The sequence below is a fragment of the Cololabis saira genome, chromosome 7 (genome assembly GCF_033807715.1).
Source record: "Cololabis saira isolate AMF1-May2022 chromosome 7, fColSai1.1, whole genome shotgun sequence".
NCBI lineage: Eukaryota > Metazoa > Chordata > Actinopteri > Beloniformes > Belonidae > Cololabis > Cololabis saira.
The window spans coordinates 123,299-148,919 of record NC_084593.1 but is presented as its reverse complement, the minus strand read 5'-3'; the positions used below and the strand labels follow the sequence as shown (position 1 = coordinate 148,919).

Here is a 25,621-nt window from a genome sequence, read left to right as displayed (position 1 = left end):
TCCTACAGTCCAGAACTAACCTACGCTGATGACTCTGCTCTGTTCCTACAGAACTAACCTACGCTGATGACTCTGCTCTGTTCCTACAGAACTAACCTACGCTGATGACTCTGCTCTGTTCCTACAGAACTAACCTACGCTGATGACTCTGCTCTGTTCCTACAGAACTAACCTACGCTGATGACTCTGCTCTGTTCCTACAGTCCTGAACTAACCTACGCTGATGACTCTGCTCTGTTCCTACAGTCCTGAACTAACCTACACTGATGACTCTGCTCTGTTCCTACAGAACTAACCTACACTGATGACTCTGCTCTGTTCCTACAGAACTAACCTACGCTGATGACTCTGCTCTGTTCCTACAGAACTAACCTACGCTGATGACTCTGCTCTGTTCCTACAGAACTAACCTACACTGATGACTCTGCTCTGTTCCTACAGAACTAACCTACGCTGATGACTCTGCTCTGTTCCTACAGAACTAACCTACGCTGATGACTCTGCTCTGTTCCTACAGTCCTGAACTAACCTACGCTGATGACTCTGCTCTGTTCCTACAGAACTAACCTACGCTGATGACTCTGCTCTGTTCCTACAGAACTAACCTACACTGATGACTCTGCTCTGTTCCTACAGAACTAACCTACGCTGATGACTCTGCTCTGTTCCTACAGAACTAACCTACACTGATGACTCTGCTCTGTTCCTACAGAACTAACCTACACTGATGACTCTGCTCTGTTCCTACAGAACTAACCTACACTGATGACTCTGCTCTGTTCCTACAGAACTACCCTACACTGATGACTCTGCTCTGTTCCTACAGAACTAACCTACGCTGATGACTCTGCTCTGTTCCTACAGAACTAACCTACGCTGATGACTCTGCTCTGTTCCTACAGAACTAACCTACACTGATGACTCTGCTCTGTTCCTACAGAACTAACCTACGCTGATGACTCTGCTCTGTTCCTACAGTCCAGAACTAACCTACGCTGATGACTCTGCTCTGTTCCTACAGTCCTGAACTAACCTACGCTGATGACTCTGCTCTGTTCCTACAGAACTAACCTACGCTGATGACTCTGCTCTGTTCCTACAGTCCTGAACTAACCTACACTGATGACTCTGCTCTGTTCCTACAGAACTAACCTACGCTGATGACTCTGCTCTGTTCCTACAGAACTAACCTACGCTGATGACTCTGCTCTGTTCCTACAGTCCTGAACTAACCTACACTGATGACTCTGCTCTGTTCCTACAGAACTAACCTACACTGATGACTCTGCTCTGTTCCTACAGAACTAATCTACGCTGATGACTCTGCTCTGTTCCTACAGAACTAACCTACGCTGATGACTCTGCTCTGTTCCTACAGAACTAACCTACACTGATGACTCTGCTCTGTTCCTACAGAACTAACCTACGCTGATGACTCTGCTCTGTTCCTACAGAACTAACCTACACTGATGACTCTGCTCTGTTCCTACAGTCCTGAACTAACCTACGCTGATGACTCTGCTCTGTTCCTACAGAACTAACCTACACTGATGACTCTGCTCTGTTCCTACAGAACTAACCTACACTGATGACTCTGCTCTGTTCCTACAGTCCTGAACTAACCTACGCTGATGACTCTGCTCTGTTCCTACAGTCCTGAACTAACCTACGCTGATGACTCTGCTCTGTTCCTACAGAACTAACCTACACTGATGACTCTGCTCTGTTCCTACAGTCCTGAACTAACCTACGCTGATGACTCTGCTCTGTTCCTACAGTCCTGAACTAACCTACACTGATGACTCTGCTCTGTTCCTACAGAACTAACCTACGCTGATGACTCTGCTCTGTTCCTACAGAACTAACCTACGCTGATGACTCTGCTCTGTTCCTACAGAACTAACCTACACTGATGACTCTGCTCTGTTCCTACAGAACTAACCTACGCTGATGACTCTGCTCTGTTCCTACAGAACTAACCTACGCTGATGACTCTGCTCTGTTCCTACAGAACTAACCTACGCTGATGACTCTGCTCTGTTCCTACAGAACTAACCTACGCTGATGACTCTGCTCTGTTCCTACAGTCCTGAACTAACCTACGCTGATGACTCTGCTCTGTTCCTACAGTCCTGAACTAACCTACGCTGATGACTCTGCTCTGTTCCTACAGAACTAACCTACACTGATGACTCTGCTCTGTTCCTACAGTCCTGAACTAACCTACACTGATGACTCTGCTCTGTTCCTACAGAACTAACCTACACTGATGACTCTGCTCTGTTCCTACAGAACTAACCTACACTGATGACTCTGCTCTGTTCTTACAGAACTAACCTACACTGATGACTCTGCTCTGTTCCTACAGAACTAACCTACGCTGATGACTCTGCTCTGTTCCTACAGTCCTGAACTAACCTATGCTGATGACTCTGCTCTGTTCCTACAGAACTAACCTACGCTGATGACTCTGCTCTGTTCCTACAGAACTAACCTACGCTGATGACTCTGCTCTGTTCCTACAGAACTAACCTACGCTGATGACTCTGCTCTGTTCCTACAGAACTAACCTACGCTGATGACTCTGCTCTGTTCCTACAGAACTAACCTACACTGATGACTCTGCTCTGTTCCTACAGAACTAACCTACACTGATGACTCTGCTCTGTTCCTACAGTCCTGAACTAACCTACGCTGATGACTCTGCTCTGTTCCTACAGTCCTGAACTAACCTACACTGATGACTCTGCTCTGTTCCTACAGAACTAACCTACGCTGATGACTCTGCTCTGTTCCTACAGTCCTGAACTAACCTACGCTGATGACTCTGCTCTGTTCCTACAGAACTAACCTACACTGATGACTCTGCTCTGTTCCTACAGAACTAACCTACGCTGATGACTCTGCTCTGTTCCTACAGAACTAACCTACGCTGATGACTCTGCTCTGTTCCTACAGTCCTGAACTAACCTACACTGATGACTCTGCTCTGTTCCTACGGAACTAACCTACACTGATGACTCTGCTCTGTTCCTACAGTCCTGAACTAACCTACACTGATGACTCTGCTCTGTTCCTACGGAACTAACCTACACTGATGACTCTGCTCTGTTCCTACGGAACTAACCTACACTGATGACTCTGCTCTGTTCCTACAGAACTAACCTACACTGATGACTCTGCTCTGTTCCTACAGAACTAACCTACACTGATGACTCTGCTCTGTTCCTACAGAACTAACCTACACTGATGACTCTGCTCTGTTCCTACAGTCCTGAACTAACCTACGCTGATGACTCTGCTCTGTTCCTACAGAACTAACCTACGCTGATGACTCTGCTCTGTTCCTACAGAACTAACCTACGCTGATGACTCTGCTCTGTTCCTACAGTCCTGAACTAACCTACACTGATGACTCTGCTCTGTTCCTACAGAACTAACCTACGCTGATGACTCTGCTCTGTTCCTACAGTCCTGAACTAACCTACACTGATGACTCTGCTCTGTTCCTACAGTCCTGAACTAACCTACACTGATGACTCTGCTCTGTTCCTACAGAACTAACCTACGCTGATGACTCTGCTCTGTTCCTACAGAACTAACCTACACTGATGACTCTGCTCTGTTCCTACAGAACTAACCTACACTGATGACTCTGCTCTGTTCCTACAGTCCTGAACTAACCTACGCTGATGACTCTGCTCTGTTCCTACAGAACTAACCTACACTGATGACTCTGCTCTGTTCCTACAGAACTAACCTACGCTGATGACTCTGCTCTGTTCCTACAGAACTAACCTACGCTGATGACTCTGCTCTGTTCCTACAGAACTAACCTACACTGATGACTCTGCTCTGTTCCTACAGAACTAACCTATGCTGATGACTCTGCTCTGTTCCTACAGAACTAACCTACACTGATGACTCTGCTCTGTTCCTACAGAACTAACCTACGCTGATGACTCTGCTCTGTTCCTACAGAACTAACCTACACTGATGACTCTGCTCTGTTCCTACAGTCCTGAACTAACCTACGCTGATGACTCTGCTCTGTTCCTACAGAACTAACCTACGCTGATGACTCTGCTCTGTTCCTACAGAACTAACCTACACTGATGACTCTGCTCTGTTCCTACAGAACTAACCTACGCTGATGACTCTGCTCTGTTCCTACAGAACTAACCTACGCTGATGACTCTGCTCTGTTCCTACAGTCCTGAACTAACCTACACTGATGACTCTGCTCTGTTCCTACAGAACTAACCTACACTGATGACTCTGCTCTGTTCCTACAGAACTAACCTACGCTGATGACTCTGCTCTGTTCCTACAGAACTAACCTACACTGATGACTCTGCTCTGTTCCTACAGTCCTGAACTAACCTACACTGATGACACTGCTCTGTTCCTACAGAACTAACCTACGCTGATGACTCTGCTCTGTTCCTACAGTCCTGAACTAACCTACGCTGATGACTCTGCTCTGTTCCTACAGAACTAACCTACACTGATGACTCTGCTCTGTTCCTACAGAACTAACCTACGCTGATGACTCTGCTCTGTTCCTACAGTCCTGAACTAACCTACGCTGATGACTCTGCTCTGTTCCTACAGAACTAACCTACACTGATGACTCTGCTCTGTTCCTACAGAACTAACCTACGCTGATGACTCTGCTCTGTTCCTACAGAACTAACCTACACTGATGACTCTGCTCTGTTCCTACAGTCCTGAACTAACCTACACTGATGACTCTGCTCTGTTCCTACAGAACTAACCTACACTGATGACTCTGCTCTGTTCCTACAGAACTAACCTACGCTGATGACTCTGCTCTGTTCCTACAGAACTAACCTACACTGATGACTCTGCTCTGTTCCTACAGTCCTGAACTAACCTACGCTGATGACTCTGCTCTGTTCCTACAGTCCTGAACTAACCTACGCTGATGACTCTGCTCTGTTCCTACAGAACTAACCTACGCTGATGACTCTGCTCTGTTCCTACAGAACTAACCTACACTGATGACTCTGCTCTGTTCCTACAGTCCTGAACTAACCTACGCTGATGACTCTGCTCTGTTCCTACAGTCCTGAACTAACCTACACTGATGACTCTGCTCTGTTCCTACAGAACTAACCTACACTGATGACTCTGCTCTGTTCCTACAGTCCTGAACTAACCTACGCTGATGACTCTGCTCTGTTCCTACAGAACTAACCTACGCTGATGACTCTGCTCTGTTCCTACAGTCCTGAACTAACCTACACTGATGACTCTGCTCTGTTCCTACAGAACTAACCTACGCTGATGACTCTGCTCTGTTCCTACAGAACTAACCTACGCTGATGACTCTGCTCTGTTCCTACAGAACTAACCTACGCTGATGACTCTGCTCTGTTCCTACAGAACTAACCTACACTGATGACTCTGCTCTGTTCCTACAGTCCTGAACTAACCTACACTGATGACTCTGCTCTGTTCCTACAGTCCTGAACTAACCTACGCTGATGACTCTGCTCTGTTCCTACAGAACTAACCTACGCTGATGACTCTGCTCTGTTCCTACAGAACTAACCTACGCTGATGACTCTGCTCTGTTCCTACAGTCCTGAACTAACCTACGCTGATGACTCTGCTCTGTTCCTACAGAACTAACCTACACTGATAACTAACCTACACTGATGACTCTGCTCTGTTCCTACAGAACTAACCTACGCTGATGACTCTGCTCTGTTCCTACAGAACTAACCTACACTAATGACTCTGCTCTGTTCCTACAGTCCTGAACTAACCTACACTGATGACTCTGCTCTGTTCCTACAGAACTAACCTACACTGATGACTCTGCTCTGTTCCTACAGAACTAACCTACACTGATGACTCTGCTCTGTTCCTACAGAACTAACCTACGCTGATGACTCTGCTCTGTTCCTACAGTCCTGAACTAACCTACGCTGATGACTCTGCTCTGTTCCTACAGTCCTGAACTAACCTACACTGATGACTCTGCTCTGTTCCTACAGAACTAACCTACACTGATGACTCTGCTCTGTTCCTACAGAACTAACCTACGCTGATGACTCTGCTCTGTTCCTACAGTCCTGAACTAACCTACGCTGATGACTCTGCTCTGTTCCTACAGTCCTGAACTAACCTACACTGATGACTCTGCTCTGTTCCTACAGAACTAACCTACACTGATGACTCTGCTCTGTTCCTACAGAACTAACCTACACTGATGACACCGCTCTGTTCCTACAGAACTAACCTACGCTGATGACTCTGCTCTGTTCCTACAGAACTAACCTACGCTGATGACTCTGCTCTGTTCCTACAGAACTAACCTACACTGATGACTCTGCTCTGTTCCTACAGAACTAACCTACGCTGATGACTCTGCTCTGTTCCTACAGAACTAACCTACGCTGATGACTCTGCTCTGTTCCTACAGTCCAGAACTAACCTACACTGATGACTCTGCTCTGTTCCTACAGAACTAACCTACGCTGATGACTCTGCTCTGTTCCTACAGAACTAACCTACGCTGATGACTCTGCTCTGTTCCTACAGTCCTGAACTAACCTACGCTGATGACTCTGCTCTGTTCCTACAGAACTAACCTACGCTGATGACTCTGCTCTGTTCCTACAGAACTAACCTACGCTGATGACTCTGCTCTGTTCCTACAGAACTAACCTACGCTGATGACTCTGCTCTGTTCCTACAGAACTAACCTACGCTGATGACTCTGCTCTGTTCCTACAGAACTAACCTACGCTGATGACTCTGCTCTGTTCCTACAGAACTAACCTACACTGATGACTCTGCTCTGTTCCTACAGTCCTGAACTAACCTACGCTGATGACTCTGCTCTGTTCCTACAGAACTAACCTACACTGATGACTCTGCTCTGTTCCTACAGAACTAACCTACACTGATGACTCTGCTCTGTTCCTACAGTCCTGAACTAACCTACGCTGATGACTCTGCTCTGTTCCTACAGAACTAACCTACACTGATGACTCTGCTCTGTTCCTACAGAACTAACCTACGCTGATGACTCTGCTCTGTTCCTACAGAACTAACCTACGCTGATGACTCTGCTCTGTTCCTACAGAACTAACCTACACTGATGACTCTGCTCTGTTCCTACAGTCCTGAACTAACCTACGCTGATGACTCTGCTCTGTTCCTACAGAACTAACCTACACTGATGACTCTGCTCTGTTCCTACAGTCCTGAACTAACCTACGCTGATGACTCTGCTCTGTTCCTACAGAACTAACCTACGCTGATGACTCTGCTCTGTTCCTACAGTCCTGAACTAACCTACACTGATGACTCTGCTCTGTTCCTACAGAACTAACCTACGCTGATGACTCTGCTCTGTTTCTACAGAACTAACCTACACTGATGACTCTGCTCTGTTCCTACAGAACTAACCTACACTGATGACTCTGCTCTGTTTCTACAGAACTAACCTACGCTGATGACTCTGCTCTGTTCCTACAGAACTAACCTACGCTGATGACTCTGCTCTGTTCCTACAGAACTAACCTACACTGATGACTCTGCTCTGTTCCTACAGAACTAACCTACGCTGATGACTCTGCTCTGTTCCTACAGAACTAACCTACGCTGATGACTCTGCTCTGTTCCTACAGTCCTGAACTAACCTACGCTGATGACTCTGCTCTGTTCCTACAGAACTAACCTACGCTGATGACTCTGCTCGTTTCCCAGAGCAGGTTCTGAACCCGAACCCTGTGCTGTGTCGTCCTGCAGGGTCATCACCTACGAGTGCTGTCCCGGGTACGAGAGGATCCCGGGAGAGAAGGGCTGCCCCGCCGGTACGACTCCGCCCCTCTCTGGTTTCAGGGACGAACCTGAACCTGAATCTGAGTTTCCACGTAGCAAAAACGGTGGTGTTTTCATGCGTTTTGTTCGTTCGTTTACACGAAAACGAAGCTCAAAGTCACCAAAAACCATCATTTCTGAAAACTCCGGCCAGAGTGGAGAAAACCCCGTCTTCACCTTCGAGAACTTTATTCATGAAATTTCGACTTTATTCACAAAATTGTATTTCAACATTATTCTATACATTTCGTCTTTTTTCTCTACATTTTGACTTTTTTCTCGAAGTGCACAATAAAAACAAATCTTCACTCTCAAACATTTGTTCCCCTGCCTTGCGCTAACCGTCTCCCGTACGTTCCCGTGTCCTTAGCGCTGCCGCTGGTGAACATCTACAACACGCTCGGCGTGGTCGGCGCCTCCACCACGCAGATGTACTCGGACCGGGCCGAGCTGAGGCCCGAGATCGAGGGGCCCGGCAGCTTCACCTTCTTCGCCCCGAGCAACGAGGCCTGGGCGGCGTTACCGGTGGTGAGTACGGCGTTACCGGTGATTAGTACGGTGTTACCGGTGGTGAGTACGGTGTTACCGGTGGTGAGTACGGTGTTACCGGTGGTGAGTACGGTGTTACCGGTGGTGAGTACGGGCCGGCGTTACCGGTGGTGAGTACGGTGTTACCGGTTATTAGTACGGGCCGGTGTTACCGGTGGTGAGTACGGTGTTACCGGTGGTGAGTACGGTGTTACCGGTGGTGAGTACGGGCCGGCGTTACCGGTGGTGAGTACGGTGTTACCGGTTATTAGTACGGGCCGGTGTTACCGGTGGTGAGTACGGTGTTACCGGTGGTGAGTACGGTGTTACCGGTGGTGAGTACGGTGTTACCGGTGGTGAGTACGGTGTTACCGGTGGTGAGTACGGCCGGTGTTACCGGTGGTGAGGCCTAGCGGCCGACGGCGGTCCAGCTAGCCGTCATTCGTACTTACGTGGTAAAATCAGCTGCTCCTACTTTCATGTGTGCTTCTATTAAAGTCTTTACGGTAAATTAATGAAACAGAAAGAATTGAAGTTCTGAGTTTGAGGTAATGCACATATTGTTTTTCATATATTTCTTTCGTGAATAAAGTCGAAATTTTGTGAATAAAGTCGAAATTTTGAAAATAAAGTTGAAATACAATTTCGTAAATAAATATCTTTCCGTTTTTGAGCCGCATTCATTCATTCATTTACCGTAAAGACTGGAATAGAAGCGCACGAGGAATTTAGGAGCAGCTGATTTGACCACGTATCACCGTGACCTCACCGTGACCTCACCGTGACCTCACCGTGACCTCACCGTGACCTCACCGTGACCTCACCGTGACCTCACCGTGACCTCATCACCGTGACCTCATCACCGTGACCTCATCACCGTGACCTCACCACCGTGACCTCATCACCGTGACCTCACCGTGACCTCATCACCGTGACCTCACCGTGACCTCACCGTGACCTCATCACCGTGACCTCACCGTGACCTCACCGTGACCTCACCGTGACCTCATCACCGTGACCTCATCACCGTGACCTCACCGCGACCTCACCGTGACCTCACCGTGACCTCATCACCGTGACCTCACCGTGACCTCACCGTGACCTCACCGTGTCCTCACCGTGACCTCACCGTGACCTCATCACCGTGACCTCACCGTGACCTCATCACCGTGACCTCATCACCGTGACCTCATCACCGTGACCTCATCACCGTGACCTCACCGTGACCTCATCACCGTGACCTCACCGTGACCTCATCACCGTGACCTCACCGCGACCTCACCGTGACCTCACCGCGACCTCACCGTGACCTCATCACCGTGACCTCACCGTGACCTCACCGTGACCTCATCACCGTGACCTCACCGTGACCTCACCGTGACCTCATCACCGTGACCTCACCGCGACCTCACCGTGACCTCACCGTGACCTCATCACCGTGACCTCACCGCGACCTCACCGTGACCTCACCGTGACCTCATCACCGTGACCTCACCACCGTGACCTCATCACCGTGACCTCACCGTGACCTCATCACCGTGACCTCACCGTGACCTCGCCGTGACCTCATCACCGTGACCTCATCACCATGACCTCACCGTGACCTCACCGTGACCTCATCACCGTGACCTCACCGTGACCTCACCGTGACCTCATCACCGTGACATCACCGTGACCTCACCGTGACCTCACCGTGACATCACCGTGACCTCATCACCGTGACCTCACCGTGACCTCATCACCGTGACATCACCGTGACCTCACCGTGACCTCATCACCGTGACCTCACCGTGACCTCACCGTGACCTCACCGTGACATCACCGTGACCTCATCACCGTGACCTCACCGTGACCTCATCACCGTGACCTCACCGTGACCTCACCGTGACCTCATCACCATGACCTCACCGTGACCTCATCACCGTGACCTCATCACCGTGACCTCATCACCGTGACCTCATCACCGTGACCTCATCACCGTGACCTCATCACCGTGACCTCACCGTGACCTCATCACCGTGACCTCATCACCGTGACCTCACCGTGACCTCATCACCATGACCTCACCGTGACCTCACCGTGACCTCATCACCGTGACCTCATCACCGTGACCTCATCACCGTGACCTCACCGTGACCTCACCGTGACCTCATCACCGTGACCTCATCACCATGACCTCACCGTGACCTCACCGTGACCTCATCACCGTGACCTCATCACCGTGACCTCATCACCGTGACCTCATCACCGTGACCTCACCGTGACCTCATCACCATGACCTCACCGTGACCTCACCGTGACCTCATCACCGTGACCTCATCACCGTGACCTTGACCTCATCACCGTGACCTCATCACCGTGACCTCACCGTGACCTCATCACCGTGACCTCATCACCGTGACCTCATCACCGTGACCTCACCGTGACCTCACCGTGACCTCACCGTGACCTCATCACCATGACCTCACCGTGACCTCACCGTGACCTCATCACCGTGACCTCACCGTGACCTCATCACCGTGACCTCATCACCGTGACCTCACCGTGACCTCACCGTGACCTCACCGTGACCTCATCACCGTGACCTCATCACCGTGACCTCATCACCGTGACCTCATCACCGTGACCTCATCACCGTGACCTCACCGTGACCTCACCATGACCTCACCGTGACCTCATCACCATGACCTCACCGTGACCTCACCGTGACCTCACCGTGACCTCATCACCGTGATCTCACCGTGACCTCACCGTGACCTCACCGTGACCTCATCACCGTGACCTCATCACCGTGACCTCACCGTGACCTCACTGTGACTTCACCGTGACCTCATCACCGTGACCTCACCGTGACCTCACCGTGACCTCATCACCGTGACCTCATCACCGTGACCTCATCACCGTGACCTCACCGTGACCTCACCATGACCTCACCGTGACCTCACCGTGACCTCACCATGACCTCACCGTGACCTCATCACCGTAACCTCATCACCGTGACCTCATCACCGTGACCTCATCACCATGACCTCACCGTGACCTCACCGTGACCTCACCATGACCTCACCGTGACCTCACCGTGACCTCATCACCGTGACCTCATCACCGTGACCTCATCACCGTGACCTCATCACCGTGACCTCATCACCGTGACCTCACCGTGACCTCACCGTGACCTCACCGTGACCTCATCACCGTGACCTCATCACCGTGACCTCACCGTGACCTCATCACCGTGACCTCATCACCGTGACCTCACCGTGACCTCATCACCGTGACCTCACCGTGACCTCATCACCGTGATCTCACCGTGACCTCACCGTGACCTCACCGTGACCTCATCACCGTGACCTCATCACCGTGACCTCACCGTGACCTCACCGTGACCTCACCGTGACCTCACCACCGTGACCTCATCACCGTGACCTCACCGTGACCTCATCACCGTGACCTCATCACCGTGATCTCACCGTGACCTCACCGTGACCTCACCGTGACCTCATCACCGTGACCTCATCACCGTGACCTCACCGTGACCTCACCGTGACCTCACCGTGACCTCACCACCGTGACCTCATCACCGTGACCTCACCGTGACCTCATCACCGTGACCTCATCACCATGACCTCATCACCATGACCTCACCGTGACCTCATCACCGTGACCTCATCACCGTGACCTCACCGTGACCTCATCACCGTGACCTCACCGTGACCTCACCGTGACCTCATCACCGTGACCTCATCACCGTGACCTCATCACCGTGACCTCACCGTGACCTCACCATGACCTCATCACCGTGACCTCATCACCGTGACCTCATCACCGTGACCTCACCGTGACCTCATCACCGTGATCTCACCGTGACCTCACCGTGACCTCACCGTGACCTCATCACCGTGACCTCATCACCGTGACCTCACCGTGACCTCACCGTGACCTCACCGTGACCTCACCACCGTGACCTCATCACCGTGACCTCATCACCGTGACCTCACCGTGACCTCATCACCGTGATCTCACCGTGACCTCACCGTGACCTCACCGTGACCTCACCACCGTGACCTCACCACCGTGACCTCACCGTGACCTCATCACCGTGACCTCATCACCATGACCTCATCACCGTGACCTCATCACCGTGACCTCATCACCGTGACCTCATCACCGTGACCTCACCGTGACCTCATCACCGTGACCTCACCGTGACCTCACCGTGACCTCATCACCGTGACCTCATCACCGTGACCTCATCACCGTGACCTCACCGTGACCTCACCATGACCTCACCGTGACCTCACCGTGACCTCACCATGACCTCACCGTGACCTCATCACCATGACCTCACCGTGACCTCACCGTGACCTCACCATGACCTCACCGTGACCTCACCGTGACCTCATCACTGTGACCTCATCACCATGACCTCACCGTGACCTCACTGTGACTTCACCGTGACCTCATCACCGTGACCTCACCGTGACCTCACCGTGACCTCATCACCGTGACCTCATCACCGTGACCTCATCACCGTGACCTCACCGTGACCTCACCATGACCTCACCGTGACCTCACCGTGACCTCACCATGACCTCACCGTGACCTCATCACCGTAACCTCATCACTGTGACCTCACCGTGACCTCACCATGACCTCACCATGACCTCACCGTGACCTCACCGTGACCTCATCACTGTGACCTCATCACCGTGACCTCACCGTGACCTCACCGTGACCTCACCGTGACCTCACCGTGACCTCATCACCGTGACCTCATCACCGTGACCTCACCGTGACCTCATCACCGTGACCTCATCACCGTGACCTCACCGTGACCTCACCGTGACCTCATCACCGTGACCTCATCACCGTGACCTCATCACCGTGACCTCATCACCGTGACCTCACCGTGACCTCATCACCGTGACCTCATCACCGTGACCTCATCACCGTGACCTCATCACCGTGACCTCATCACCGTGACCTCACCGTGACCTCATCACCGTGACCTCACCATGACCTCACCGTGACCTCACCGTGACCTCACCGTGACCTCATCACCGTGACCTCATCACCGTGACCTCATCACCGTGACCTCACCGTGACCTCACCGTGACCTCACCGTGACCTCACCGTGACCTCATCACCGTGACCTCATCACCGTGACCTCACCGTGACCTCATCACCGTGACCTCATCACCGTGACCTCACCGTGACCTCATCACCGTGACCTCATCACCGTGACCTCACCGTGACCTCACCGTGACCTCACCGTGACCTCATCACCGTGACCTCATCACCGTGACCTCACCGTGACCTCATCACCGTGACCTCATCACCGTGACCTCACCGTGACCTCACCGTGACCTCATCACCGTGACCTCATCACCGTGACCTCATCACCGTGACCTCATCACCGTGACCTCATCACCGTGACCTCACCGTGACCTCATCACCGTGACCTCACCGTGACCTCATCACCGTGACCTCATCACCGTGACCTCATCACCGTGACCTCATCACCGTGACCTCATCACCGTGACCTCACCGTGACCTCATCACCGTGACCTCATCACCGTGACCTCACCGTGACCTCATCACCGTGACCTCACCATGACCTCACCGTGACCTCACCGTGACCTCACCGTGACCTCATCACCGTGACCTCATCACCGTGACCTCACCGTGACCTCATCACCGTGACCTCACCGTGACCTCACCGTGACCTCATCACCGTGACCTCACCGTGACCTCACCGTGACCTCATCACCGTGACCTCATCACCGTGACCTCATCACCGTGACCTCATCACCGTGACCTCTCCGTGACCTCACCGTGACCTCAACTCACCGAACTCCGCCCCTCTACCTCTAACTCCGCCCCTCTACCTCTAACTCCGCCCCTCTACCTCTAACCCCGCCCCTCTACCTCTAACTCCCCCCCTCTACCTCTAACTCCGCCCCTCTACCTCTAACTCCGCCCCTCTACCTCTAACCCCGCCCCTCTACCTCTAACTCCGCCCCTCTACCTCTAACTCCGCCCCTCTACCTCTAACCCCGCCCCTCCACCTCTAACTCCGCCCCTCTACCTCTAACCCCGCCCCTCTACCTCTAACTCCGCCCCTCTACCTCTAACTCCGCCCCTCTACCTCTAACCCCGCCCCTCCACCTCTAACTCCGCCCCTCTACCTCTAACCCCGCCCCTCTACCTCTAACTCCGCCCCCTCTACCTCTAACTCCGCCCCTCCACCTCTGACTCCGCCCCTCTAACTCCGCCCCTCCACCTCTGACTCCGCCCCTCTAACTCCGCCCCTCTACCTCTAACCCCGCCCCTCTACCTCTAACTCCGCCCCTCTACCTCTAACCCCGCCCCTCTACCTCTGACTCCGCCCCTCTACCTCTAACCCCGCCCCTCTACCTCTAACTCCGCCCCTCTACCTCTGACTCCGCCCCTCTACCTCTAACTCCGCCCCTCTACCTCTAACCCCGCCCCTCTACCTCTGACTCCGCCCCTGCAGGAGATCCTGGACGCGCTGGTGAGCAACGTGAACATCGAGCTGCTCAACGCGCTGCACTACCACATGGTGAACCGGCGGCTAACGTCGGAGGAGCTAAAGCACGGAGCCTCGTTCCCCTCCATGTACCAGGACGCAGGCGTGCAGATCCACCACTACAGCAACGGGGTAGGCACTAGGACCCAGAACCAGAACGCAGGCGTGCAGATCCACCACTACAGCAACGGGGTAGGCCCAGAACCAGGACCAGAACCAGAACCAGGTCCTGTAGGGACCACTAGGGTGCAGATCCACCACTACAGCAACGGGGTAGGCACTAGGACCCAGCACTAGGGTGCAGATCCACCACTACAGCAACGGGGTAGGCACTAGGACCCAGCACTAGGGTGCAGATCCACCACTACAGCAACGGGGTAGGCCCAGAACCAGAACCAGAACCAGAACCAGGTCCTGTAGGGACCAGATCCACCACTACAGCAACGGGGTAGGCCCAGAACCAGAACCAGAACCAGAACCAGGTCCTGTAGGGACCAGATCCACCACTACAGCAACGGGGTAGGCACTAGGACCCAGAACCAGGACCAGAACCAGGACCAGGTCCTGTAGGGACCACTAGGGTCCAGATCCAGACCTGCAGGTCCTCTACAGACCACTAGGGTCCAGATCCAGACCTGCAGGTCCTCTACAGACCACTAGGGTCCAGATCCAGACCTGCAGGTCCTCTACAGACCACTAGGGTCCAGATCCAGACCTGCAGGTCCTCTACAGACCACTAGGGTCCAGATCCAGACCTGCAGGTCCTCTACAGACCACTAGGGTCCAGATCCAGACCTGCAGGTCCTCTAGGGACCACTAGGGTCCAGATCCAGACCTGCAGGTCCTCTACAGACCACTAGGGTCCAGATCCAGACCTGCAGGTCCTCTACAGACCACTAGGGTCCAGATCCAGACCTGCAGGTCCTCTAGGGACCACTAGGGTCCAGATCCAGACCTGCAGGTCCTCTACAGACCACTAGGGTCCAGATCCAGACCTGCAGGTCCTCTACAGACCACTAGGGTCCAGATCCAGACCTGCAGGTCCTCTACAGACCACTAGGGTCCAGATCCAGACCTGCAGGTCCTCTAGGGACCACTAGGGTCCAGATCCAGACCTGCAGGTCCAGACCTGGTCCTGATCAGGATCCTGTCCCCCCAGATCGTGACGGTGAACTGTGCCCGGCTGATCAAACCGGACCAACACGCCACCAACGGGATCGTCCACGTGGTGGACCGGGTCATCACGGCCGTGTCCAACGACATCATGTCCTTCATCGACGTGGACGACGACCTGGAGACGCTACGGGTGAGTCCACATCAGACCTGGTCCCCCCTCAGACCTGGAGACGCTCCGGGTGAGTCCACATCAGACCACATCAGACCTGGTCCCCCCTCAGACCTGGAGACGCTCCGGGTGAGTCCACATCAGACCTGGTCCCCCCTCAGACCTGGAGACGCTCCGGGTGAGTCCACATCAGACCTGGTCCCCCCTCAGACCTGGAGACGCTCCGGGTGAGTCCACATCAGACCACATCAGACCTGGTCCCCCCTCAGACCTGGAGACGCTCCGGGTGAGTCCACATCAGACCTGGTCCCCCCTCAGACCTGGAGACGCTCCGGGTGAGTCCACATCAGACCTGGTCCCCCCTCAGACCTGGAGACGCTCCGGGTGAGTCCACATCAGACCAGACCAGACCTGGTCCCCCCTCAGACCTGGAGACGCTCCGGGTGAGTCCACATCAGACCTGGTCCCCCCTCAGACCTGGAGACGCTCCGGGTGAGTCCACATCAGACCACATCAGACCTGGTCCCCCCTCAGACCTGGAGACGCTACGGGTGAGTCCACATCAGACCACATCAGACCTGGTCCCCCCTCAGACCTGGAGACGCTCCGGGTGAGTCCACATCAGACCAGACCAGACCTGGTCCCCCCTCAGACCTGGAGACGCTCCGGGTGAGTCCACATCAGTCCACATCAGACCTGGTCCCCCCTCAGACCTGGAGACGCTACGGGTGAGTCCACATCAGACCACATCAGACCTGGTCCCCCCTCAGACCAGACCTGGTTTGAGGGGGGACCAGGTCTGGTCTGGACCGAGTCATCACGGCCGTCTCCAACGACATCATGTCCTTCATCGACGACGACCTGGAGACGCTACGGGTGAGTCCTAGACCTGGTCTAGACCTGGTCTAGACCTGGTCCCCCCAGACAGATGAGTGCGTCCTGGACATTGTTGTGTTTATTGGTCCGTTCTTTGGTTTGTTTGTTTGTTCAATCGTTCGTTCGTTCGTTCTTTTGTTCGATCGTTTGTTCAATCGTCCGATCGTTCGTTCGTTCGTTCGTTTGTTTGATCGTTCGTTCTTTTGTTCATTCGTTCGATCATTCGTTGGTTTCTTGGTTTTTTGGTTCGTTCAATCATCTGTTCGTTCATTTGTTTGTCCGATCGTTTGTTCATTCGTTTGTTTGCTCGTTTGTTCGTTCTTTCATTCGTTCGTTCGTTCGTTCGTTCGTTCGTTCGTTCGTTCGTTCGTTCGATTGTTCGTTCTTTTGTTCGATCGTTCGTTCTTTTGTTCGATCGTTTGTTCGTTCGTTCGATCGTTCGTTTGTTCATTCGTTCGATCAATCGTCTGTTTGTTCCTTCGTTCGTTCGTTCTTTCATCCATTCGTTCGTTCGTTCGTTCGTTCGTTCGTTCGTTCGATCGTTCGTTCCTTCGTTCGTCCGTTCGTTCGATCGTTTGTTCATTCGTTCGTTCGTTCGATCGTTTGTTCATTCATTCGTTCGTTCGATAGTTTGTTCATTTGTTCGTTCGTTCGATCGTTCGTTCGTTCATTCGTTCGTTTGATCGTTCGTTCTTTTGTTTGATCGTTCGATCGTTCGTTTGTTCTTTGTTTGATCCTTCATCCGTTCGATCATTCGTTGGTTTCTTGGTTGGTTGGGTTCGTTCAATCATCTGTTCGTTCATTCGTTCGATCGTTTGTTCTTTTATTCGATCGTTCGTTCATTTGTTCAATCGTCTGTTCGTTCCTTCGTTCGTTCGTTCGATCGTTTGTTTGTTCGATCATTCGTTTGTTTTTTCGATCGTTGGTTGGTTCGTTCAATCGTTCGTTCCCCTCAGACCTGGTCCAGACCGGGTCCAGACCTGGTCCCCCTCAGACCTGGTCTACCAGACCTGGTCCCCCCTCTAACCGGGTCCAGACCTGGTCTACCAGACCTGGTCCCCCCTCTAACCGGGTCCAGACCTGGTCCCCCCTCTAACCGGGTCCAGACCTGGTCCCCCTCAAACCTGGTCTACCAGACCTGGTCCCCCCTCTAACCGGGTCCAGACCTGGTCTACCAGACCTGGTCCCCCCTCTAACCGGGTCCAGACCTGGTCCCCCCTCAGACCTGGTCCAGACCGGGTCCAGACCTGGTCCCCCTCAGACCTGGTCTACCAGACCTGGTCCCCCCTCTAACCGGGTCCAGACCTGGTCCCCCCTCTAACCGGGTCCAGACCTGGTCCCCCTCAAACCTGGTCTACCAGACCTGGTCCCCCCTCAAACCTGGTCTACCAGACCTGGTCCCCCCTCTAACCGGGTCCAGACCTGGTCCCCCTCAAACCTGGTCTACCAGACCTGGTCCCCCCTCTAACCGGGTCCAGACCTGGTCCCCCCTCTAACCGGGTCCAGACCTGGTCCCCCCTCAGACCTGGTCCAGACCGGGTCCAGACCTGGTCCCCCTCAGACCTGGTCTACCAGACCTGGTCCCCCCTCTAACCGGGTCCAGACCTGGTCCCCCCTCAGACCTGGTCCAGACCTGGTCCCCCCCCAGACCTGGTCCCCCCCCAGACCTGGTCCAGACCTGGTCCCCCTCAGACCTGGTCTACCAGACCTGGTCCCCCCTCTAACCGGGTCCAGACCTGGTCCCCCCTCTAACCGGGTCCAGACCTGGTCCCCCCTCTAACCGGTTCTCCTGCCCCCCCAGACGGCCCTGGCTGCTGCCGGACTCACCTCCCTGCTGGAGAGCGACGGTCACTACACCGTGTTCGCTCCGACCAACGAGGCCTTCGAGAAGATCCCGCCGGAAACCCTGAACCGGATCCTGGGGGACCCGGTGGCCCTGAAAGGTGATTTTAATTTAATTAAAACTGTTTTACCCGATTAACCCTAACCCTGAACCGGATCCTGGGGGACCCGGTGGCCCTGAAAGGTGATTTTAATTTAATTAAAACTGTTTTACTGTTACTGTTCCCTCGCCGGCCTGGGATAGGTGGGTCGGGATACCCGCTACGCTAGTCCCAGCTACGCTAGTCCCAGCTACGCTAGTCCCAAAAGGTGAAAGGTGATTTTACTGAATTAAAACTGTTTTACCCGATGTTTGTTTTACAGAAAAAAAACCTTACAGAAACCTGCCTCAAGTCCGGCTACGCTAGCTATGCTAGTCCCGGCTACGCTAGTCCCGGCTACGCTAGCTACGCTAGTCCCGGCTATGCTAGTCCCGGCTACGCTAGTCCCGGCTACGCTAGCTACGCTAGTCCCGGCTATGCTAGTCTCGGCTACGCTAGTCCCGGCTACGCTAGCTATGCTAGTCCCGGCTACGCTAGTCCCGGCTACGCTAGTCTCAGCTACGCTAGTCCCGGCTACGCTAGTCCCGGCTACGCCCGGCTACGCCCGGCTACGCCCGGCTACGCCCGGCTACGCTAGCTATACTAGTCCCGGCTACGCTAGTCCCGGCTACGCTAGTCCCGGCTACGCTAGCTACGCTAGTCCCGGCTATGCTAGTCTCGGCTACGCTAGTCCCGGCTACGCTAGCTATGCTAGTCCCGGCTACGCTAGTCCCGGCTACGCTAGACCCAGCTACGCTAGTCCCGGCTACGCTAGACCCGGCTACGCTAGCTATGCTAGTCCCGGCTACGCTAGTCCCAGCTACGCTAGTCCCGGCTATGCTAGTCGTGGTCACGGCTCCACTACGCCAGTCCTAGGGTTCCTCCCCCGACGGGGGAGCTATGCTAGTCCCGGCTATGCTAGCTATGCTAGTCCCGGCTATGCTAGTCCCGGCTACACTAGTCCCGGCTACGCTAGCTATGCTAGTCCCGGCTACGCTAGTCCCGGCTACGCTAGTCCCGGCTACGCTAGTCCCAGCTACGCTAGTCCCGGCTACGCTAGTCCCGGCTACGCTAGCTATGCTAGTCCCGGCTACGCTAGTCCCGGCTACGCTAGCTACGCTAGTCCCGGCTATGCTAGTCCCGGCTACGCTAGTCCCAGCTACGCTAGCTATGCTAGTCCCAGCTACGCTAGTCCCGGCTACGCTAGTCCCAGCTACGCTAGTCCCGGCTACACTAGTCCCAGCTACGCTAGTCATGGTCACGGCTCCACTACCCCAGTCCTAGGGTTCCTCCCCCGACGGGTCTTGCTGGTCCTGGTGCTGGTCCTGGTCCTGGTCCTGGTCCTGGTCCTGACCCTGGTCCTGGTCCTGGTCCTGGTCCTGACCCTGGTCCTGGTCCTGGTCCTGACCCTGGTCCTGGTCCTGGTCCTGGTCCTGGTCCTGACCTGGTTCTGGTTCTCCCCCCAGACCTGCTGAACTACCACGTGCTGAGGAACCTGCACTGCTCCGAGTCCATCGTGTCGGGCTCCCCCATGGAGACGCTGCAGGGAACCGTGCTGGAGGTCGGCTGTGACGGGAGTCACATGACCCTCAACAAGATGGCCGTCGTCACCAAGAAGGACCAGCTGGGAACCAACGGAGTTCTGCACTACATCGACACGCTGCTCATCCCCGACTCAGGTACTGGTTCTGTAGGTGCTGGTACTGGTTCTGTAGGTGCTGGTACTGGTACTGGTACTGGAACTGGAACTGGTACTGGTACTGGAACTGTTACTGGTACTGGTACTGGTACTGGGACTGGTACTGGAACTGGTACTGGTACTGGTACTGGTACTGGAACTGGTACTGGTACTGGTACTGTAGGTGCTGGTACTGGAACTGGTACTGGAACTGGTACTGGAACTGGTACTGGAACTGGTACTGGTTCTGTAGGTGCTGGTACTGGTGCTGGAACTGGTACTGGTACTGGTGCTGGTACTGGTACTGGAACTGGTACTGGTTCTGTAGGTGCTGGTACTGGTGCTGGAACTGGTACTGGTACTGGTACTGGAACTGGTACTGGAACTGGTACTGGTACTGGAACTGGTACTGGTACTGGAACTGGTACTGGTACTGGAACTGGTACTGGTACTGGTACTGGTACTGGTACTGTAGGTGCTGGTACTGGTACTGTAGGTGCTGGTACTGGTACTGGTACTGTTACTGGTACTGGTACTGGTGCTGGTACTGGTACTGGAACTGGTACTGGTACTGGTACTGTAGGTGCTGGTACTGGAACTGGTACTGGAACTGGTACTGGAACTGGTACTGGTTCTGTAGGTGCTGGTACTGGTGCTGGAACTGGTACTGGTACTGGTGCTGGTACTGGTACTGGTACTGGTACTGGTACTGGTACTGGTACTGGTACTGGAACTGGTACTGGTACTGGTACTGGAACTGGTACTGGTACTGGTACTGGAACTGGTACTGGTACTGGTACTGGAACTGGTACTGGTACTGGTACTGGTACTGGTACTGTAGGTGCTGGTACTGGAACTGGTACTGGAACTGGTACTGGTACTGGTACTGGAACTGGTACTGGTACTGGTACTGGTACTGGTACTGGTGCTGGTACTGGTACTGGTTCTGTAGGTGCTGGTACTGGTACTGGTACTGGAACTGGTACTGGAACTGGTACTGGTACTGGTACTGGTACTGGTACTGTAGGTGCTGGTACTGGTACTGGTACTGGTACTGGTACTGGTACTGGTGCTGGTACTGGTACTGGAACTGGTACTGGTACTGGTACTGGTACTGTAGGTGCTGGTACTGGAACTGGTACTGGAACTGGTACTGGAACTGTTACTGGTACTGGTACTGGAACTGGAACTGGTACTGGTACTGGAACTGTTACTGGTACTGGTACTGGTACTGGAACTGGTACTGGTACTGGTACTGTAGGTGCTGGTACTGGAACTGGTACTGGAACTGGTACTGGAACTGTTACTGGTACTGGTACTGGAACTGGAACTGGTACTGGTACTGGAACTGTTACTGGTACTGGTACTGGTACTGGAACTGGTACTGGAACTGGTACTGGTACTGGTACTGGTACTGGTACTGTAGGTGCTGGTACTGGTACTGGTACTGGAACTGGTACTGGAACTGGTACTGGTACTGGTACTGGTACTGGTACTGGAACTGGTACTGGTACTGGTACTGTAGGTGCTGGTACTGGAACTGGTACTGGAACTGGTACTGGAACTGGTACTGGTACTGGTACTGTAGGTACTGGTACTGGAACTGGTACTGGTACTGGTACTGTAGGTGCTGGTACTGGAACTGGTACTGGTACTGGTACTGGTACTGTAGGTGCTGGTACTGGAACTGGTACTGGAACTGGAACTGGTACTGGTTCTGTAGGTGCTGGTACTGGTGCTGGAACTGGTACTGGTACTGGTGCTGGTACTGGTACTGGAACTGGTACTGGTTCTGTAGGTGCTGGTACTGGTGCTGGAACTGGTACTGGTACTGGTGCTGGTACTGGTACTGGAACTGGTACTGGTTCTGTAGGTGCTGGTACTGGTGCTGGAACTGGTACTGGTACTGGTGCTGGTACTGGTACTGGAACTGGTACTGGTACTGGAACTGGTACTGGTACTGGAACTGGTACTGGTACTGGAACTGGTACTGGTACTGGTACTGGTACTGGAACTGGTACTGGTACTGGTACTGGTACTGGTACTGTAGGTGCTGGTACTGGTACTGTAGGTGCTGGTACTGGTACTGGTACTGTTACTGGTACTGGTACTGGTGCTGGTACTGGTACTGGTACTGTAGGTGCTGGTACTGGTACTGGTACTGGTGCTGGTACTGGTACTGGTTCTGTAGGTGCTGGTACTGGTGCTGGAACTGGTACTGGTACTGGTTCTGTAGGTGCTGGTACTGGTGCTGGAACTGGTACTGGTACTGGTGCTGGTACTGGTACTGGAACTGGTACTGGTACTGTAGGTGCTGGTACTGGTACTGGTACTGGTACTGGAACTGGTACTGGAACTGGTACTGGAACTGGTACTGGTTCTGTAGGTGCTGGAACTGGTACTGGTACTGGAACTGGTACTGGTACTGGTACTGGAACTGGTACTGGAACTGGTACTGGTACTGGTACTGGTACTGGTACTGTAGGTGCTGGTACTGGTACTGGTACTGGTACTGGTACTGGTACTGGTACTGGTGCTGGTACTGGTACTGGAACTGGTACTGGTACTGGTACTGTAGGTGCTGGTACTGGTACTGGTACTGGTACTGGAACTGGTACTGGAACTGGTACTGGAACTGGTACTGGAACTGGTACTGGTTCTGTAGGTGCTGGTACTGGTGCTGGAACTGGTACTGGTACTGGTGCTGGTACTGGTACTGGAACTGGTACTGTAGGTGCTGTTACTGGTACTGGAACTGGTACTGGTACTGGAACTGGTACTGGTACTGGTACTGGTACTGGAACTGGTACTGGAACTGGTACTGGTACTGGAACTGGTACTGGTACTGGAACTGGTACTGGTACTGGTACTGGTACTGGAACTGGTACTGGTACTGGTACTGGTACTGGTACTGGTACTGGTACTGGAACTGGTACTGGTACTGGTACTGGTACTGGTACTGTAGGTGCTGGTACTGGTACTGGTACTGGAACTGGTACTGGAATTGGTACTGGTACTGGAATTGGTACTGGAACTGGTACTGTAGGTGCTGGTACTGGAACTGGTATTGGTACTGGTACTGGAACTGGTACTGGTACTGGTACTGGTACTGGAACTGGGTTAGACACACTGCTCATCCCCGACTCAGGTAGGACCAGTACCGCTAGTACCGCTAGTACCGCTAGTACCGCTAGCACCGCTAGTACCGCTAGTACCGCTAGTACCGCTAGTACTGCTGGGTACCCGGGGCCAGTAGCAGTAGTCCCAGCATCAACAGTACCAGTAGTACCAGTTATAGTACCAGTAGTACCAGTTATAGTACCAGTTATAGTACCAGTTATAGTACCAGTAGTACCAGTTATAGTACCAGTTATAGTACCAGTTATAGTACCAGTTATAGTACCAGTTATAGTACCAGTAGTACCAGTTATAGTACCAGTAGTACCAGTTATAGTACCAGTTATAGTACCAGTAGTACCAGTAGTACCAGTTATAGTACCAGTTATAGTACCAGTAGTACCAGTAGTACCAGTTATAGTACCAGTAGTACCAGTTATAGTACCAGTTATAGTACCAGTAGTACCAGTAGTACCAGTTATAGTACCAGTAGTACCAGTAGTACCAGTTATAGTACCAGTTATAGTACCAGTAGTACCAGTTATAGTACCAGTTATAGTACCAGTTATAGTACCAGTAGTACCAGTTATAGTACCAGTTATAGTACCAGTTATAGTACCAGTAGTACCAGTTATAGTACCAGTTATAGTACCAGTTATAGTACCAGTAGTACCAGTAGTACCAGTTATAGTACCAGTAGTACCAGTTATAGTACCAGTAGTACCAGTTATAGTACCAGTTATAGTACCAGTTATAGTACCAGTTATAGTACCAGTAGTACCAGTTATAGTACCAGTTATAGTACCAGTTATAGTACCAGTTATAGTACCAGTAGTACCAGTTATAGTACCAGTATCACTAGTTATAGTACCAGTTATAGTACCAGTTATAGTACCAGTTATAGTACCAGTAGTACCAGTTATAGTACCAGTTATAGTACCAGTTATAGTACCAGTTATAGTACCAGTAGTACCAGTTATAGTACCAGTAGTACCAGTAGTACCAGTTATAGTACCAGTTATAGTACCAGTAGTACCAGTTATAGTACTAGTTATAGTACCAGTTATAGTACCAGTTATAGTACCAGTAGTACCAGTTATAGTACCAGTTATAGTACCAGTTATAGTACCAGTTATAGTACCAGTTATAGAACCAGTAGGACCAGTTATAGTACCAGTTATAGTACCAGTAGTACCAGTTATAGTACCAGTAGTACCAGTAGTACCAGTTATAGTACCAGTTATAGTACCAGTTATAGTACCAGTTATAGTACCAGTTATAGTACCAGTTATAGTACCAGTAGGACCAGTTATAGTACCAGTTATAGTACCAGTAGTACCAGTTATAGTACCAGTAGTACCAGTAGTACCAGTTATAGTACCAGTAGTACCAGTTATAGTACCAGTTATAGTACCAGTTATAGTACCAGTAGTACCAGTTATAGTACCAGTAGTACCAGTTATAGTACCAGTTATAGTACCAGTAGTACCAGTTATAGTACCAGTTATAGTACCAGTTATAGTACCAGTTATAGTACCAGTTATAGTACCAGTAGTACCAGTTATAATACCAGTAGTACCAGTTATAGTACCAGTTATAGTACCAGTTATAGTACCAGTTATAGTACCAGTTATAGTACCAGTAGTACCAGTTATAATACCAGTAGTACCAGTTATAGTACCAGTTATAGTACCAGTTATAGTACCAGTTATAGTACCAGTAGTACCAGTTATAGTACCAGTTATAGTACCAGTAGTACCAGTAGTACCAGTTATAGTACCAGTTATAGTACCAGTTATAGTACC

General features: G+C 52.4%; 1 protein-coding gene across 1 annotated transcript in view; it reads left to right on the top strand.

The window, feature by feature from the left end:
* The window catches only part of tgfbi (transforming growth factor, beta-induced), a gene marked incomplete at its 5' end in the record, with an annotated part of 82,055 nt that overhangs the window by 28,936 nt on the left and 27,498 nt on the right, over positions 1–25,621 (top strand). Inside the window, 6 exons of the mRNA XM_061726467.1 lie at positions 7,789–7,853; positions 8,231–8,388; positions 14,906–15,130; positions 16,098–16,244; positions 18,901–19,042; positions 20,488–20,700. Of these exons, the coding sequence (XP_061582451.1) occupies positions 7,789–7,853; positions 8,231–8,388; positions 14,906–15,130; positions 16,098–16,244; positions 18,901–19,042; positions 20,488–20,700 (950 nt within the window). The remainder of the gene's footprint in view (positions 1–7,788; positions 7,854–8,230; positions 8,389–14,905; positions 15,131–16,097; positions 16,245–18,900; positions 19,043–20,487; positions 20,701–25,621) is intronic.